Consider the following 18,509-nt stretch of genomic DNA (forward strand, 5'->3'; position numbering starts at 1 on the left):
ACAGCAAGGGGAGGATCTCGGGGCAGCCCTTCTGCCCTCGAGCTCAGATTACTCCAAAGAACCAGCCCCCGCTTGCAGCCTTTTTTTGTGTGACACACAGTTTACACAAGCACCCATTGTAAAAAACCCCTATGGTCACAAAAGGTTAAAACACTGCGTGTGTGTGTGTGTGTGTGTGTGTATATGCATGTGCGAGCATGTTTGTGTGTGTGTGTGGATGGGGGTACGTTTGTGTGACTTCCTGCTGAGGATGTGCCTACAGTTACGCTATAGCCCCCCTCACCATTCAACAGGCTGGGGAGGGCAACAGAAACAGAAGCATGTCTCTGAGCACACAGTTTAAGGCCAGGCTTACAAACTTAAGTACAATAATGGCAACATTTAACAATTTCAGCCTAACAACCACCTTTCCTGGCCTCGCCAGTATAGCAACACACAATGCCCTATCTCAACAATCAACCTACTCTGTGCGCTTCTCCAGAGAAATAAACATGAACTTAAAACGCCTGTACTGATAATAACTGTTATGCATATATAAACAAATGATTCATTATGATACCACACTGGGCATTGCAGCAAATTCACGGCAAGAACTGATGTTCAGAGAAACCACAGAGAAACCCCAGTTACTGTGGCTGAGGTCCAACAGCCCCACCTCAGACTCTACAGGCCTCATTGAGCAGGTTGATGGGCTCCATGGCCACGACAAAAGGGAGATCAGAATCGCCTTTATTGGCCGTGTATATGCGCAGACACATACGAGGAATTTGGTTCGGGTAGATGACGACTCTCAATCACAGCAATGTAAATCACAACAATATGTAAACAACACAATAGAAACAATATAAAATAACCATAAGGTGTGTGTCTCTAGGAGGAGAGCCACACCAACAGCTGAGCTCTGACAGCTTGGAGCACTGGCACACTAGGCCCAGGTGTTGCCAGTGTTGCTAAAACATTCCACACCTGTACAAAATATACTGGAATAACACGAGTAGGTCTATTATCGGGCTTTAGTTCTGTTCATATATCAAACACGTCCTATTCTTCATCTAAATATCCTTCTGTGTCTAGCATGTGACCAATCCTGCAGACCTGTCGGCAGCATTTAAAATCCAGCTGTTCCAAAAACCTTTCACCAGCTTCTTCTCAACTTATTGTGTCAGCCGTGATCTTTCTGAGACAAAATAACCCTGTTTGGAAACTGTTCAGAGTACTGTGGGATGGCTCTGCTGAAATCGTCATTTAGCATAACTGAATTTGGGTGTTTTGTTATGGACAGCAGGCTTCCAGCAGGGCAGAGACTCCAGAGCAACAGGACTCACTGCAGAAGAAGAAATCAGCTGGTATACGAGCTACTAAGCAAGAATACGTTGAAGGTAAACAGATATTTACCTCCACCTCTTTAACCTCCACCTTCCTTCATTGGGACAGGACAACACGCTCTGTCACTGAGAGCAGTCACAGACAAACGCGAAGAGCCGAGGCTCTGCAGACAACTTAATGCTGACACAGTTTGTGGCCTCACAGAGTAGCTTTGTGTTGCAGAGGCAGAGGAGCACCACCGGCCTTTGTGCTGCACCTGCACTGACGCCTTCCTGAAGGGGGACTGTTGTGGCTGCTGGCGATGGCTCAAACAGCAGTTTCACACTTTTATCACGAACCCTTTCTTTGACCTGGTCATCATCATCTGCATCATTGTTAGCACCATCTTCACAGCCATGGAACATTACCCTATGATGGTGGAGTTCATGGAGACCCTGGTCATCGCTGAGCTGGTGAGTGTTGAAGAAGTGTCTGCAGACCCTGTTATCTCCTACTTGGTTAATTTAATGGCAGCTTCTTCACTGCAGGCTAAAATCAGGACTTTTCCATTCTGCTCCCTTAGTTTGGTGTAGACTTGATCAGTCGGAGGGACCATATGTTCTTCTTCGATGTGCCTCCATGACCAATTTAGTGATGAATGCTTTTAGCGGGTTCTTCAGCCACCTAGCAAGAGTGGTTTAAAATGTCCACTCAGAGCAACTACATCACAAATGGTAACAAACCAACGGTACAAACCTGTAAACGACCTGCATAACTGAGAGGAAAAGCAGCACAGTGAGGTAAAAATGTAACGGGGGTACAGTATAAACCTCTGGCAAGTCTCGAGAAAAGTAAGGATCAGCTGGGATTCAGAGGGAGCTTTACTGAGGTTTATTTACACCGTGAGTCTTTTTGCAGTAACAGTGATGCCTGGTCAGAGTGATCTACCTTTACATGGGTGACATTTCACAGGAAAATTATTGTTTTGTTGGAACTTCTACTTCTGCACGGGACTCGGTGTGTTCGAGGTTTTTCGTCCGCCTGTCTGCCGATGGTTGGATGAATTGGATGCAAAACATGCTTCTACTCTGTGACCTCTGACCCCTTTGAACTGTGCAGGTCTTCCGTGTGATCTTTGCAGCTGAGATGATCATCAAACTTGTCGCACTGGGCCTGCATGGATACTTCCAGGTCAGATTTGTAGTTTCTTCTCAACAGTTCAGCGATCTGCCATTTTCAAAGAAACATTTGTGATTGTTTGTTGTCGTGGTTACAGGTGCGCTGGCATATCTTCGACTTTATCCTCGTCATCATTTCTCTGGTGCAGCTGGGACTGGCTGACGTTGAGGGTCTATCTTTGCTTCTTCTTCCGGTTAGTATAACATCACCATCACTGTCATCATCATCATCTGTTCTCACGTATCTTTCTGTTTGTCCAGTTTCGAGTGTTTCGGCTGGCCCGTTGGTGGCCGATGCTCCACATGTTTTTGAAGATCGTCTGGGCCTCAGTGGGGAACCTGACTCTGGTTCTCTTCATCACGGTCTTCATGTTCTCTGTGGCGGGCGTGCAGCTGTTCCAGTCGGACTACAAAGCTAACGTCTGTCGCATTTCTCATGACTGCCAGCTTCCTCGTTGGCATATGGAAGACTTTTTCCACACCTTCATGCTTGTCTTCAGGGTCTTGTGTGGACTGTGTTTAGAGTCTTTATGGGATTGCATGGAGGTCTCGAATGATGGCATGTGTGTGACCTTCTTCATGATTGTCCTGATTGTTGGAAAGCTGCTGGTGAGTCTCTTTACACTTAACAACCTAGAATGACCCAGTCCACCTTAGTCCAATCAGAGTTTTTGAATGAGTTCCTGGTCTGTTTGCAGATCCTACATCTGTTCCTGAATTTATTGTTCATCAATGTTCAGCTGGTGGATTCAGAAGACAAAACAACAAACATTCTGCAGAGTACCATGAAACAGACCAGAACCTGGATCCCCAAGAGAATCTGGACTTTGTGGGGGAAGAACTACGTTGACCAAGATCACAAAGGTGGTTTTTGTTTGTATATTTGTCTTTGTAGGTTCTCAGTTATCCAGGTCACAGTAATCCAAGGAGCTTGTTTTGTGCCATTACTTTATTGCTGTTTTGGGGGTCTGCATTATTAACATGGAATGTAGATATAACACTGGCACAGCCACAACGAGGTAACATATTAGTCAAAGTCAAACTTTATTGTCATCTCCGCTAAATGGCAAATGGTAAATGGCCTGTATTTGTATAGCGCATTACTTGGTCCCCTATGGACCAAAAGCACTTTACACTGCATTCAGTCATCCGCCCATTCACACACTGGTGATGGCAAGCTACATTGTAGCCACAGCTGCCCTGGGGCGCACTGACTGCTACAGCCAGTGCAGCATATAAAGACAAGACGACGAGTTACATCAGTGCAAAAAACCCTAATAAATGGATATAAAAGGAGTAGAAAAATAAATATACACTTAAGACTAAGACTTAGTGAAGTCCTGTCTTGAAGCCTGAAACTGGATGTTTACAAACTGGATCTGACTTCGACAGTGAGGGACTCTGCTCACTACTCATTGGTAGTAAAATGTAAAGTGGATTGTAGTCTCGACTTAAATCTTCCCGTCCTTCCTTCTCCTCAACAAGACTTCAAACTAGTGACTGAGACCATAAATTCATCAGTGAGCTGAGTGATGAGGTGAACACGAAGCTCATTTTCTCATATACTTGCAAATGTTCAGGTTACAACCAGAGGAGTCGCCACCTGCTGGACATTAGAGAGACTGCAGGTTTGAGGCAGTGTTGCCTTCATGTTTCAGGTCATCCTCATACATACTCTGTTGTTAGTGGTTTATTTTTTTTCTGTGGATCGTATTTGGATTTCTGTGTCTTTTTTAAGTTTTAGATTTAGAGCTTTTAATTTGAAAATATTTTCATGTTTTCCTCATTTGCAGGTGACACTGAAAAAGACAACAAGGAGGAATATCTGGCCTTAAGCTCTGTGAGCTCAGATCAGCTGACCCTCGATGATAACCACACAAACATGGCCGCCTGGGAGGCCCCCGTCGCTGTGGCTGAGATCGAGTTTAGGACGCCTGAAAATGCACAAGAAAAGGAGACGCAGCATGTAAAGCAGATTCTACTATTTTTGATCCTAGAGCAGAATTTCATGTTAAAAGTAAATACTGATGTGTGACGCAGCTTCGGCCTCGAGTATGAACAGCAGATAAACATGTTTGTGTCGCCACGGGGCGACCGTGGCTCAGGGGGTTGGGAATCGCATCTGTAACCGGAAGGTCGCCGGTTCGATCCCTGGGCTCTCTGTCCTGGTCGTTGTGTCCTTGGGCAAGACACTTTACCCTACTTACCTACTGGTGTTGGCCAGAGGGGCCGATGGCGCGATATGGCAGCCTCGCTTCTGTCAGTCTGCCCCAGGACAGCTGTGGCTACACCTGTAGCTGCCTCCACCAGTGTGTGAATGTGAGAGTGAATGAATAGTGGTATTGTAAAGCGCTTTGGGTGCCTTGAAAAGCGCTATATAAATCCAATCCATTATTATTATTTATTATTACACAGTACTATTTTCCTCACTGTGATCCCTGTGCATGAAGAACATCTCTCCACCCTCGATGTGACCGCAGCATCATCAGAGCTTCAGCATAACTGCAGTTGTCTTTATGATGAATTGAGTGAAACACAGCGATGAGATGCTTTCACACACACATCCACAGCACACAGGTTTAAAGCAGACAACTGGACCGTGTAAAGTTCAGGTTTTAGTTTGAAATTCATCAGCAGCTGCTGATGTTAAAATCACTGCAACAGTTTAAAGAAGGTGATCATCAGACTTTTACAGGACTGAAATCAGCCATCCTGAATTCACAGACACAGTAAAGACCCGAGACATAAACCGCGTGAGCTTTCAGAGTGTGAACACTTAGTCCGGTGACAGTATTTTAAAGTAACTAGGACATTAAAGTTTATTTATGTTTGTGAACTTCTGTGTCTGCAGTGTGACGTCATGCAGAAACGTAAAGATGAAACTCATCCAGAACCTGAGGACTGCTGCTGCAACAGTATGAGCACACACACACACACACTGTTATATCAAATTATTATATGTAAAATAGTTTAAACCTGCAGTGACAAACCTTTGTCTCCCTCTTCTGGCAGTGAGAGTAATTACGTAAATGCTGAGCTTTGGTAAACGTGTTCATTTTTTCACCATATTTGGATCACACAGACTCGGATACCTGCTAATTAGTGTTCAGTAACATCCAAATAAAATCCTCAAGTTTCAGTCCCTGAAACTGGACCTCAGACTTCTTGAATGTCTGTTGGTCCAGTCAACCTCACAGCAGCCATATTATTGGTCAGATGATTGTAATAAAAATGATCCAAAAGACTCCAACAGCACAAACATGGTCCAGAGGTACAGTTCAGGGACTGCAATTGGCAGACAGCTAGCAGCTACACCCGCCTGTGTCACCATCCACCTGTTAGTCAAAGAGGCCACGCCCCTAATAATGCCAACTTTAAGGCTCAATACAAACCTTCTCTCACTCTCTTACAGTTGTCATGAAAGGGGGAAATTATGGATATGGATTTGGTCTCAGGCTGTAAACATGTTTATTTGTGCTGTAAAGTTTTAACATAGGGACATGTTAAATCTATGGGGACCGGCTCACTGCTGGAGCCTCTGCAAGAGGAACTGCAGCTTTTGGTTCTTCTGTGCATGATTTAGTTTTCAGTGCCTCAGTTTGATGGATGATGTAGACCCAATTTAAAAGTTCAACAAACTGTGACATACAGAGATGATATCAAAGTTCCTGCACTGCAGCTGTTTCCGTTACATCAAGAGAACAGAAGCCAATCAGTCAGCAACGCCTCTGATGTGTTTCAGGCTGTTACATCTGCTGTCCGTTCCTGGAAATAGACACATCCCAGGGTACCGGCAGGGTCTGGTCTAACTTCAGGAGAGCCTGCCTCTGCATCGTGCAACACAAATTCTTTGAGGGCTTCATCGTCTTCATCATCCTGCTGAGCTGTGCAGCTCTGGTAAACAGACATTGTCAATACATATTTGACAATATACATCATGAATTCATGTCACATTCAAACCCTGGACTCACTTGGACATGTTTTATCTTCCTGGCTTAACTCCACACTGAAACCACTAAGCTAAACATATGGCACTGATAGCAACCTGCATGAACCCACAGACAGTTGATTTGGTCTTTGAAATCACTTTTGGATCAGTGTCTTGATGCATGCTCAATCATCCAGGTAAGTAAATCCCAAAGGTTGAATCTGTACACCTGGTCGTAACGTTTTCAGGAGAAACTTTCATCATCAGGGGACTTCTTCAGTCTCAGCTGACTGCAGGTCTCCAACCATATAAACAGGACATTTGCACACTGACTGAAACTAGCACCACTGAAGGAACAATGGGCTGGGAGGTCAGTTCCTTCATCGTTAATATGCAAATTCTTTTGACCATTTGATCAAAGACGATTGATCAATAACCATGAGTCCCATTCACAGAGAGTTGGGGAATGGCTGCAATCACAGCATTGTAAGATGGTGACAGATGTACCCTTAGGCCCCTCCTCCATTCAGAGATGGTCCTTCCCTTTTCACGTAAATGGCCTCCTTGACTCCGCCTTCAAACCAGCGTTCCTCCCTGTCCAGGATGTTACATCCTCATCATTGAAAGAGTGTCCACTGGCCTGTAGGTGTGAATAGACTGCAGAGTCCTGGCCTGACGAGGTGGCTTTTCTGTGTTGTGTCATCTGCTTGTGCAATCTACTGTTTATAAGGTTGGAAACCTGCAGTCCGCTGAGACTGAAGAAGTCACCTGATGATGATGAAACGTTTCTCCCACTGAAAACGTTCAGATGAACTGAATCAACCTTTTTGGGTTTTGGAGCTGTTGGGGTGGTTTCCTGTTCATGGGTAGAAAAGTTATGTCTTATTATTGCAGAGGTGCTGCTCTGAAAGACACAAAACATCCCCTCACTAAAGCGCCAGAGTTGCAGATGATCACAGTCTACAATATTAGAGAGAGGATCACAACAATCAGATGACAAGAGCAGCCCTTGGTGATAGTGGGAAGGAAGAATCCCTTTTTTAACAGAAAGAGACCTCCATCTGAACCAGAATCAGGGAGGAGCAGCCATCTCCTGGATGTGTCGGAGGGTGGTGGGAAAAAACACAGACAGAAAAGAAGAGCTCATGAAGAACAAACAGGACAGCAGGTCGTCTGTTAAACCAGAAGGTCACACTGCTAGAATGACAGTGGTTGTCTTCAGATCGTCTCATATGCTGCTTGTTGTGAGTAAACAGGCGTGTGTTTGTGAACAGGTTTTTGAGGACATCTACCTGGGGCATCGTCCAGTCTTGCAGAGAGTTTTGAAGATGGCAGACCTGGTGTTCACCTTCGTGTTTCTGGTGGAGATGCTACTGAAGTGGATCGCTTTTGGATTCAAGAAATACTTCACAAGCTTCTGGTGCTGGCTCGACTTCCTCATCCTAGATGTAAGAGCACAATCGGCAGCACCGATTATTGGCAGTATTTTACAAAGCCAGTCACGGAGGGACCACAAGCCAGTGTTGTCCTGGTGCTGGTCCCAAGCCTGGGTAAATGGGGAGGGTTGTATCAGTAAGAGTATTCTGGCTAAATCTTGGAATGAACGAAAAATGATGTGGGGCATTTAACCATGTGTGGAGCTGGGGATCATAGACCCACCTCAGCATTGGTGATGGCACCGAAGCTAAAGGACGGGCTGTTCATGTCTGAGATGTGGGCGGCTTTGACAGGATGTCAGTATTTGACGTTGTAGTAAAGAAATGGGGTTGTTTCAGTTTGAACAGATAAACTAACAGCACACAGTCAGGCTGGGTAAGATGAACCTGCTGCTTCACTGCTCTCCTGTACAATGAGGTCAGTTCAATTTAATCGAGTTCAATTCAATGTTATTTATATAGCACCAAATCACAACAACAGTTGCCTCAAGGTGCTTTACACTATAAGGTCAAGACCCTACAGTAATGTTAAGGAAACCGAAAAAACCCAACAATAATATGACCCCCTATGAGCAAGGGCTTTGGCAACAGTGGGAAGGAAAGACTCTCTTTTAACAGGAAGAAACCTCAAGCAGAACCAGGCTCAGGGAGGGGCGGGGCCATCTGAGGCGGGGCCTGATGATTTAAGACCTTATTGGTTTAAGAGTATGTGAGGTGCAGGATTTTGAATTCTGGATTTAACAGGAAGCCAAAACAGGAGAAATCTGCTCTCTCTTTCTAGTCCCTGTCAGGACTCTTGCTGCAGCATTTTGGATCAGCTGAAGGCTTTTCAGGGAGTTTTTTGGACATCCTGATAATAATGAATTGCAGTCGTCCAGCCTGGAAGTAATAAATGCATGAACTAGTTTTTCAGCGTCACTCTGAGACAGGATATTTCTAACTTTAGAGATGTTGCACAAATGGAAGAAAGCAGTCTTACATATTTGTTTAATATGTGCTTTGAAGGACATGTCCTGGTCAAAAATGACTCCAAGGTTCCTCACAGTGTTACTGGAGGCCAAGGTAATGCCATCCAGAGTAAGAATCTGCTTAGATACCATATTTCTAGGCTTTTCAGGGCCGAGTACAATAACCTCAGTTTGATCTGAATGAAGAAGCAGAAATTTAGCGGCCATCCAGGTCTTTATGTCTTTAAGACATTCCTGCAGTTTAACTCATTGGTGTGTGTTATCTGGCTTCATGGACAGATAGAGCTGGGTGTCATCTGCATAGCAGTGTAAATGTATGCTATGTCTTCTAATGATACTGCCTAAGGGAAGCATGTATAGTGTAAACAGAATTGGTCCTAGCACTGAACCCTGTGGAACTCCATAATTAACCTCAGTGTGTGAAGAGGACTCTCCATTTACATGCACAAACTGGAGTCTATTAGATAGATATGATACAAACCACTGCAGTGCAGTACCTGTAATACCTACAGCATGTTCTAATCGCTCTAATAGGATATTATGGTCGACAGTATCGAACGCTGCACTGAGGTCTAGCAGGACAAGCACAGAGATGAGTCCACTGTCAGAGGCCATAAGAAGATCATTTGTAACCTTCACTAAAGCTGTTTCTGTGCTGTGAACTCTATGAGAAGTAAGCAAAGTTTATTTATTAAGTTTATTTGTTTATTAAGCACTTTTCACAGAGTCGCTGTACACAAAAGGGTCAAATAAATCTGAACATTAAGTGCTAAAATATTCAATAAAAATATTTGATAAAATAAAATAAAATAAACAGGTAGTTTTAAAATAAATAAATAAACCTATAATCATTCCAATAAAACTTCTGAAGCCTGTTTAAACAAAGATTTTAGTCCACAGAGTCCACTAAGTGTAGTTGTGGTGGTAGACTGTTCTACAGCCTTGGTGCCACAGACTGAAAGCCTCTGTGCCCCCTCGTCTTTAGTCATTTACAGGGAACAACCAAAAAATCCAGAGTCTGTGAATGAAGAAAGAAAGCAATGATTTGTCCAAGCTGGAAAACAGGTTATTACAATAGTCTAAAAATAACTTAGAAATGTTACTTAAATGAAATGAACAGCGATATGATGAATATTTTATATGCAAGTCGAAGCCAGAGAAGAATCCAATATTACAACAACAACAACAACAACCTTTATTTATAGAGCACATTAAAAGCCTTAGGCATACCAAAGTGCTTTACAAAAAAACAATAAAATAATACAGTTAAGAGCATTAATATCAAATATAATAAGAACAGCAGACAATGTTCACAGTAGAAAGCCACTAATAAAATGGACTGCAGCACATAGATTATAGCAGACCCAGTGCCGCATGATAGAGAACACCAAGAATGAAGGAATAGTAAAAAGTTAATGCAATAGGTCGCAGTTAACAGTCAGCATTTAACGGGTAGAGAAGGCAAGTTCAAAAAGATAAGTTTTAAGGCGTGCTTTAAAAGAAAAAATAGAATCAGACTCCCGAATGCCAATCGGGAGGCTGTTCCATAACTCAGGTGCAGCAAAGGCAAACGATCGATCGCCTCTAGATTTCAACCGAGATCTGGGCTGAACTAACAATAACTGCGAGGATGACCTTAAAGCCCTGGCAGGGACATAAGGGTTTAAAAGTTCCTTAAGATAGGTTGGTGCAGTATTATTGATAATTTTAAACGTAAGCAGCAAAATTTTAAATTGAATACGGTATTTGATAGGCAGCCAATGCAGCTCAGCAAGAACCGGAGTAATATGGTCAAACTTCTTGGTTTTAGTTAGAATACGTGCCGCAGCATTCTGAACTGTCTGTAATCTATGTAGAAGGGTAACATGGAGACCAGAATAGAGTGAGTTACAGTAATCTAGTCTTGACGTTACAAAAGCATGAATGAGCTTTTCTAAGTCATTATACGGGATATAGTGTCTGGCCCTGGAGATGAGACGAAGCTGATAAAAACTAGATCTGACAACAGCAGACACCTGTTTATCAAGTTTAAAGGAGCTGTCAAACAAGACACCCAGATTCCTGACAGTATCAGAGAAAGAACTAGTAAGAAAGCCAAAGGCATCTTGAAGTTTGGCGCGAAGGGCATTACTGCCAAAAATCATGATTTCAGTCTTTTTTTCATTGAGAATAAGAGTATTTGCCAACAGCCATTTCTTGACCTCACTCATGCACTCACGAAAGTTATTTAAAGATAAAGCGAGATCATCATGTAACTCAAAATAAATCTGGATGTCATCCGCATAATAGTGAAAAGCAATGTGGTATTTCTCAAAGATAGCGCTTAAAGGAAGCATATACAGTGAGAAAAGGGTCGGGCCTAACACAGAACCCTGGGGGACACCACAGCAAACAGGTACAGGGGAAGAGGAAGATGAGGCCAGATGTACCGAAGAAAGCCGATTGGAGAGGTAAGATTTGAACCAGTCCAAGGCAGTGCCCTTAATGCCAACAGAGTGCTCTAATCTTGCGACTAGGATGTTATGGTCAACCATATCAAATGCAGATGAAAGATCCAATAGAACTAAAACAGAAGGACGACCATTATCAGCCATAAGTAAAAGATCATTAAAAACACGAAGCAGCGCTGATTCAGTGCTATGATGTTGTTTAAAGGCTGATTGGAATTTATCATTTATATTATTCTCGTCCAGGTAGGTCTGCAGTTGAAGTAGAACCACCTTCTCAAGGATTTTAGCCAAGAAAGGAAGCTTGGAAATCGGTCTATAGTTGGCAAAATCACTATGATCCAGGTTATTTTTCTTTAAAACGGGTTGAATAAAAGCATGTTTAAGAACTGAAGGTACATAACCAGAAAGCAAGGAGAGGTTCAATATAGACAATAGACAGGGTCCAATTACATTAAAACAATCCTTGACTATACGAGATGGAAGAACATCATGTACACAATTAGTATTGTTTAGTTTCTCAGTTATACGCTTCAGAGTGGGAAGTGAAATTAATTCAAATTGATGTAAGGCAGCAGAACAGTCAGGATTAGACATACTGTCAGCCACCAAAGGAAGCGTAGATCTAAGAGATAAAACTTTATCTAGAAAGTAGTTTGAAAATTTTTCACAGAGACCTGGGGAGCACGAGAGTGGCATAGAGGGACGAGGATTCACCACTGAGTTAAAAATTTTAAATAGGATGCGAGGATTGTCACCATTAGAAGTAATAATCTTAGCGAAGAAGGCTGCTTTAGCCATTCTGGCAGCAGATTGGAATTTCGAGCGGCTAATACGTAAAATGTCATATGATGACTGGAGTCTATCATTCCTCCACCTCCTCTCATCACGCCTGCACAAACGCCGTAGAACACGGACAGAGTCGTTTAACCAGCATTGCGAGTAGGTTCTGGGGCGTTTGTGTTTGATAGGTGCAACAGTGTTAAGAATCGAGGAGCATATAGTTAAAAAAGTATTGGTAAAATTCTCAAGTGTGTGTGGGATAAAACAGTCCGACATATTAAATGAAGAATTAACAAAAGATGTAGAGAAGTTGACCACAGTATCGGCGTTAATAGTCCGAGTAGGATGGAGAGGAACCTCCAAGTAAGGGTCAGTGATACCCAGGTCAACGTCAAAGATGACCGGGGAATGATCAGAAAGTCCAGTATTTCTAATTTCCTTAATGCATATATCCACGTTAAATGAAAAAACCAGATCAAGGGTGTGACCCTTAACATGAGTAGGTTCATTTACCCACTGGGTAAGATTAAAAGAGTCAGTCAGTGCAGAAAAATCTTTAGACAGGTGGTCATCCATACAACAAACATGAATATTGAAGTCACCAGAAATAACTACAGAATCATATTTAAAAAGAATAGAACCCAAAAAAATCAGCAAATTCAGAGATGAACATCTTATGATATTTAGGCGGACGATAAGCCACGACACACAGAGTAGTTCGAGGGCCAGTCAATTCCAATAGCTGAGCTTCAAAGCTAGAATAGGTTGGGGAGGGTAGCAGCCGTGCCTCAAGTTTATTTCTAAAAACCGAGGCTAAGCCACCACCTCTACCAGTAAGCCTCGATGAGCTAAAAAAGGCACAGTCAGAAGGGAGAAGTTCAGAGAAGGGGATGAACTCACCCGGAGAGGTCCATGTCTCAGTCAGAAATAAAACATCCAGACCCGAGGAGAGAAAAAAATCATTTAAGAGGAAGGCCTTATTAGAAAGAGACCTAACATTAAATAAGGCCATCCGAGTCCGAGGAGTCCTGTCCTTAGTAGTAGCTCGTTTGAGGGTACTGAGGTTGTTTTGTTGAACACCACGGCCAGGCAGTGATATCCAAGAACGAGCAGAGTGGAAGGCCACTGGGCAGGCAGGATAGGACTGAGGGCCAACGGGACATATCCAACAGTGGTTGAGCAGTTTAGCCACAAAGCGGCTACCAAGATGGTGGATGAAACGAGAAAATTCACAGCTAGTAGGGGGGTAATCCGTAGCCATGGCTCTGATATAAGCCTTGAAGCGGACACGGACACCACTCCTTCTACCCCGTCTCCTGGGACGTATCCTGCGGGGCATGGGAAGAGGTAAATCGGTCAGATGAGTGGGAGAGACGGGCATCAGGGGAATGGCATCACCCGCGGTCCCAAGACAGTTCGGTCGTTGAGAACAGGAGAAACGAAGATTCAGGAGCGTGTTTCTATCATAGGTTATTAGCGTACAATCACCTAGAGAACAAAGTGCCAAAGATAAAGACACAAGGAGTACAACGCCGAGGCGCAGACGGAGTCGAAGACGGAGTCGAAGACGGCCAGCCATGCACACCGGCGCCATCTTGGAAAATTTTATATATCGATACATGGCCCAACTCCTTGAACAGTCCACCATATACAAGCACAGGTGAGCCCATAAATGGCAGGAAGTAAACATTCATTACTAAATAAGGAAACCAGAATCTTACATGCAAGTGTGCCTGCAGTTAAACGCTATAGCTAATAGCATCCCCCACCATGCTAGATGTAGGGGAGGAAAAATATCTGCACGCAGTTCAAGAAAAGGTTTACAGTTTTAAACACAACAATGACAACTTTGATCAGAATGACTTCAACAGATACAATGGTTTGTTCTAACAGAGACAGTCCTGTCAGATAAGTAAGAAGAAAACCAGTCTAAGGCAGAGCCACATACACCAGCCTAAACCTCAAGCCTGTCAGGCAGAATGTTATGGTAAATGGTATGAAAGGCTGCACTAACACTGGACAGAATGATAGCAGAACAGTCCCCTGCATCAGAAACCATTCAAAGATCACTACAGATTCATTATACAAAAGACAGAGCAAAGACCTGATCTCCTACAGTTGAAACCTGACTGAAACTCTTCCAATAAGCCATTCCTCTGCAGATGATATGTTAGCTGTTGACAACTACTGTTTCAAGAATCGATAACAGGAAGGCTGGGGATTGGCCTATAAGTAGCTAAGACAGCTGGGACAAGGGGTTGTATTTAAGTAATGTTTAACAACTGCCATCTCGAAGGCCTGTGGCTTGTAGCCGATTATTAGAGACAGGTGGATCACATTGTCACCGCTGTGCTGTCTTCTAGGTGTCTCTGTTCTCCCTGATGGGCAACATGCTCGGATACACCAGCCGGCCTCTGAGAGCTCTGAGGACTCTGAGGGTCCCGTCTCGCTTCAAGGGCATGAGGGTGAGGCAGGCACTCATACAGATACAGACATTGCCGAGCAGGATGTAGGTGTACTCTTCTGCTAGAGAAAGAAGATCAAATATTTATAAAATTCTTTGCTTGTTAAATGATTTGTAGAGTTCGTGTGACTTTCTCTTTTGCTCTACTCATCATTGTGCTCCCTTTTTAGGAGATTTGAGTCCTTAGGGTGTGTCTGTTATTTCCCATAGACACTGAAAGTTTGTCCTATCCATCATCATTCTCCTTATTTGCAGGGTATCTGTCCCTAAACGTTTCTTCAATCTCACCCAACTCAGGGAGCGTTCATCAAACAATCTTTGTTTTCTTATTTCTCGGTTGTCCATCCTACAGACGTGTCCCAGGTATTTTAATCGCTGGTGTAAGCAGAAGGACTTTATCACTTTTGTCTCAGTAATGCGTGCAGGTCTGCATTTGTGAGTTTTAATCGCCAACCCGTTATTCAGCCTCCCAAATCTGTATGACCACACAAAAAGAACACACTGTCCTTTGATGTTCAGAGGAAAGTTTTCCCATACTTGAGGAGGTTACTCCACAGACTGGCGGCTGTGCTCCATTTGGTCAGCCAGGCACAAGACTGGGTTCCCCAGGGTGTAGCTGTCCTAATGACGGAGGTGTGAGAGGCGACTGGACTTATCAATGCCTTGTAACCCTAGTATAAAGCCAGTTGCATGTCACACAATTTACACCCCAAGTTGAATGATTGTTTACGTTGTATATCATTTGCTTAGTTTTTGTTTACAGGTTTTCAGGTCTTTCAGTAGCTAATAGTGAACTTTCCTGGCAGAACTAAAGTCCTGTTGGATGGAGAGCCAACGTGGAGGCAGCTTATTAACTGGATGTGAGCTGATTCACAGCAGAGACCTTTTTGTCTCTGTCTGTGTGCAGGTGGTGCTGAAGGTGCTTGCCGTGACGCTGCCCTCCATGTTCAGCATGCTGCTGGTGATTCTGGTCATCTGGCTTGTCTTCAGCGTGATAGGAGTGAATCTGTTTGCAGGAAAGTTTTCTTACTGTTACAATGAGACTTCAGAGGAGCTTTTCTCCTTTTACGTGGTGAACAACATGACTGAATGCTTTTCACTGATGGATCAGAATTTCTCTGAGGTCAACTGGAAGACGTGGACGTTTAATTTTGACAATGTGGGGATGGGTTTCCTGTCGCTGCTGATCATGGTCAGTGTGAACACTCTAACTTGTTAGTTAGAATGCATAAAACCATCAACTGTGTGGAAAAAACATAACCAAGCTAACTAAAGTCAGTATCATTTAGTAATACAGCTTGAATTCATTGTTTTTCTAATGAAACTCTGTGTTGATTGTGGGTCAGGGGACGTCTTCAGGCTGGATGGACATCATGTATGCAGCTGTGGACTCCAGACAAGTCAGTATACACGCTGGATCAGTACTGTTACTGTTGCTGTTATTACTGGTATATTACTACTGTGTGTGTGTGTTAAAACCACTGTGTGTGTGTGTGTGTGTGTGTGTGTGTGTGTGTGTGTGTGTGTGTGTGTGTGTAGGTGGAAGACCAGCCGCACTACGAGATCAATGTGTACATGTACCTGTACTTCATCTGTTTCATTATCATCGGCTGCTTCTTTACGCTGAACCTCTTCATTAGAGTCATCATTGATACGATCCACCAGCAGAGACACAAGATAGGTCACGCACACGCACACAGTTGGGCATCAGTCTGTAGAAGCTCCACAGTGTTGGCTGAATTCGTTCTTCCTGTTTCTGTCAGTTAACTTTGCTCTTGTCTCTCATCTCTACTTCGGAGGGAAACATGTTTTTGTGACGGACCAGCAGCAGAAATATTTGAGCACCATAAAGAAACGATTCTCTGAAAAACGCAACAAAACTGTTCCACAACCTCAGGTCAGTTCAGATATAGTTCTTCAGTCTTTGTCAACTGCTGGCTGATTTTCATTTTTAGCCCAGTCCTTGTACCCGACCACTTTCAGAAGATTACCCAACTCTGACCCATTCAGGCATAAAAGAGGCTCCTAACTCAAGGGATGAACTAATGTTGTGTCCACACATGATGCACAACTCAGGAAACAACCAGTTTCAAGTTGTATCTTTGAGCTCTTTTGCTGAATTTGTGAAAAATGCCAAAGTAATGGGAATCTAAGGAGCTTGGAAAGAGAACCGTTAGTTGTTTGAAGACGTTTCAGCTCTCATCCGAGAAGCTTCTTCAGTTCTAAGGTCAAATGGTGGAGAGTCCCAGATTGAAACCCAGTGGGAGTTTCCCCCCAAAGAGGTACAAAGGACCCCCTGATGATCCTCTACCTAATCACATGAGCCAAGGTGTGAAAACGGGTGTGGGTCACAATCAGCCAGGGTTTCGGGTGAGCTCATGGTGAAACCCGGCCCCACCCTGTCATGTGATTTCCTGAGGCCAGATGGCCCAGGATGTGAGTGGGTGTTAAGGCGTCTGGGGAGGGATCTCAGAACTGGATTATAGATGGCAGAGAGTTGTAAACTCCAGGTGGACTTACAGTGGGGCAAAAAAGTATTTAGTCAGCCACCGATTGTGCAAGTTCCCCCACCTAAAATGATGACAGAGGTCAGTAATTTGCACCAGAGGTACACTCCAACTGTGAGAGACAGAATGTGAAAAAAAAAACACGACGAGTTGAGTTTATACCAAAAAGTTCTACTTTGGTTTCATCTGACCACATGACATTCTCCCAATCCTCTGCTGTATCATCCATGTGCTCTCTGGCAAACTTCAGACGGGCCTGGACATGCGCTGGCTTCAGCAGCGGAACACGTCTGGCACTGCGGGATTTGATTCCCTGCCGTTGTAGTGTGTTACTGATGGTGACCTTTGTTACTTTGGTCCCAGCTCTCTGCAGGTCATTCACCAGGTCCCCCCGTGTGGTTCTGGGATCTTTGCTCACCGTTCTCATGATCATTTTGACCCCACGGGATGAGATCTTGCGTGGAGCCCCAGATGGAGGGAGATTATCAGTGGTCTTGTATGTCTTCCATTTTCTGATGATTGCTCCCACAGTTGATTTTTTCACACCAAGCTGCTTGCCTATTGTAGATTCACTCTTCCCAGTCTGGTGCAGGTCTACAATACTTTTCCTGGTGTCCTTCGAAAGCTCTTTGGTCTTGGCCATGGCGGAGTTTGGAGTCTGACTGTTTGAGGCTGTGGACAGGTGTCTTTTATACAGATGATGAGTTCAAACAGGTGCCATTCATACAGGTAACGAGTGGGGGACAGAAAAGCTTCTTACAGAAGACGTTACAGGTCTGTGAGAGCCAGAGATTTTCCTTGTTTGAGGTGACCAAATACTTATTTTCCACCCTAATTTACGAATAAATTCTTTACAAATCCTACCATGTGGATTCATGGATTTTTTTTTCACATTCTGTCTCTCACAGTTGAAGTGTACCTCTGGTGCAAATTACTGACCTCTGTCATCATTTTAAGTGGGGGAACTTGCACAATCGGTGGCTGACTAAATACTTTTTTGCCCCACTGTAAATGGCTTCTTTCACTCCTCTTTTAAACATCTGTCCTCTCTGTCCAACATGTGAACATTGGAATCCTCGAAAGAGCGTCCTTTCCCCCGTGTCACCTATTGTAGCCAACTTAACTCTCTTCCTATTGAAAAAACAAAAGTTGTATCCCAGATGGCCGACTTCTAAATGGCCACCATGGTCACCACCATGGTAGACAAACTGGCAGCTCTTACTGTGGTGGCATCTGTCATTTTTTTCAGTGTGGTATGTTGGAGCAGCAGTTTATCGGCAGCTGAGAGGAAGAGGTTAGATAAACTCATCAGGAAGGCCGGCTCTGTTCTGGGATGCACCCTGGACCCAGTGCAGGTGGTGGGAGACAGAAGGACTTTGGCCAAAATAACATCTCTGATGGACAGAGTCTCCCACCCCATGCATGTAGATGTTGCTGCAGAGCTGCTTCAGTGACAGACTGCTGCATCCTCAATGCATGAAGGAGCGTTTCTG

General features: G+C 43.9%; 1 protein-coding gene across 1 annotated transcript in view; it reads left to right on the forward strand.

Annotated features, from left to right (window-relative positions):
- LOC146666993 (sodium channel protein type 4 subunit alpha B-like) overlaps nt 1–18,509 on the forward strand; it is a 45,468-nt gene that overhangs the window by 1,171 nt on the left and 25,788 nt on the right. Inside the window, exons 4-18 of the mRNA XM_085415148.1 lie at nt 1,281–1,379; nt 1,549–1,778; nt 2,425–2,496; nt 2,582–2,677; nt 2,745–3,092; nt 3,182–3,347; nt 4,277–4,449; nt 5,335–5,398; nt 6,226–6,380; nt 7,686–7,859; nt 14,409–14,510; nt 15,417–15,701; nt 15,856–15,909; nt 16,049–16,186; nt 16,302–16,406. Coding sequence (XP_085271274.1) covers nt 1,281–1,379; nt 1,549–1,778; nt 2,425–2,496; nt 2,582–2,677; nt 2,745–3,092; nt 3,182–3,347; nt 4,277–4,449; nt 5,335–5,398; nt 6,226–6,380; nt 7,686–7,859; nt 14,409–14,510; nt 15,417–15,701; nt 15,856–15,909; nt 16,049–16,186; nt 16,302–16,406 — 2,261 coding nt within the window. The remainder of the gene's footprint in view (nt 1–1,280; nt 1,380–1,548; nt 1,779–2,424; nt 2,497–2,581; nt 2,678–2,744; nt 3,093–3,181; nt 3,348–4,276; nt 4,450–5,334; nt 5,399–6,225; nt 6,381–7,685; nt 7,860–14,408; nt 14,511–15,416; nt 15,702–15,855; nt 15,910–16,048; nt 16,187–16,301; nt 16,407–18,509) is intronic.

The sequence above is a fragment of the Rhamphochromis longiceps genome, linkage group LG7 (genome assembly GCF_057381845.1).
Source record: "Rhamphochromis longiceps isolate RC_006_pf linkage group LG7, R_longiceps_female_GT1.1, whole genome shotgun sequence".
NCBI classification, from domain to species: domain Eukaryota; kingdom Metazoa; phylum Chordata; class Actinopteri; order Cichliformes; family Cichlidae; genus Rhamphochromis; species Rhamphochromis longiceps.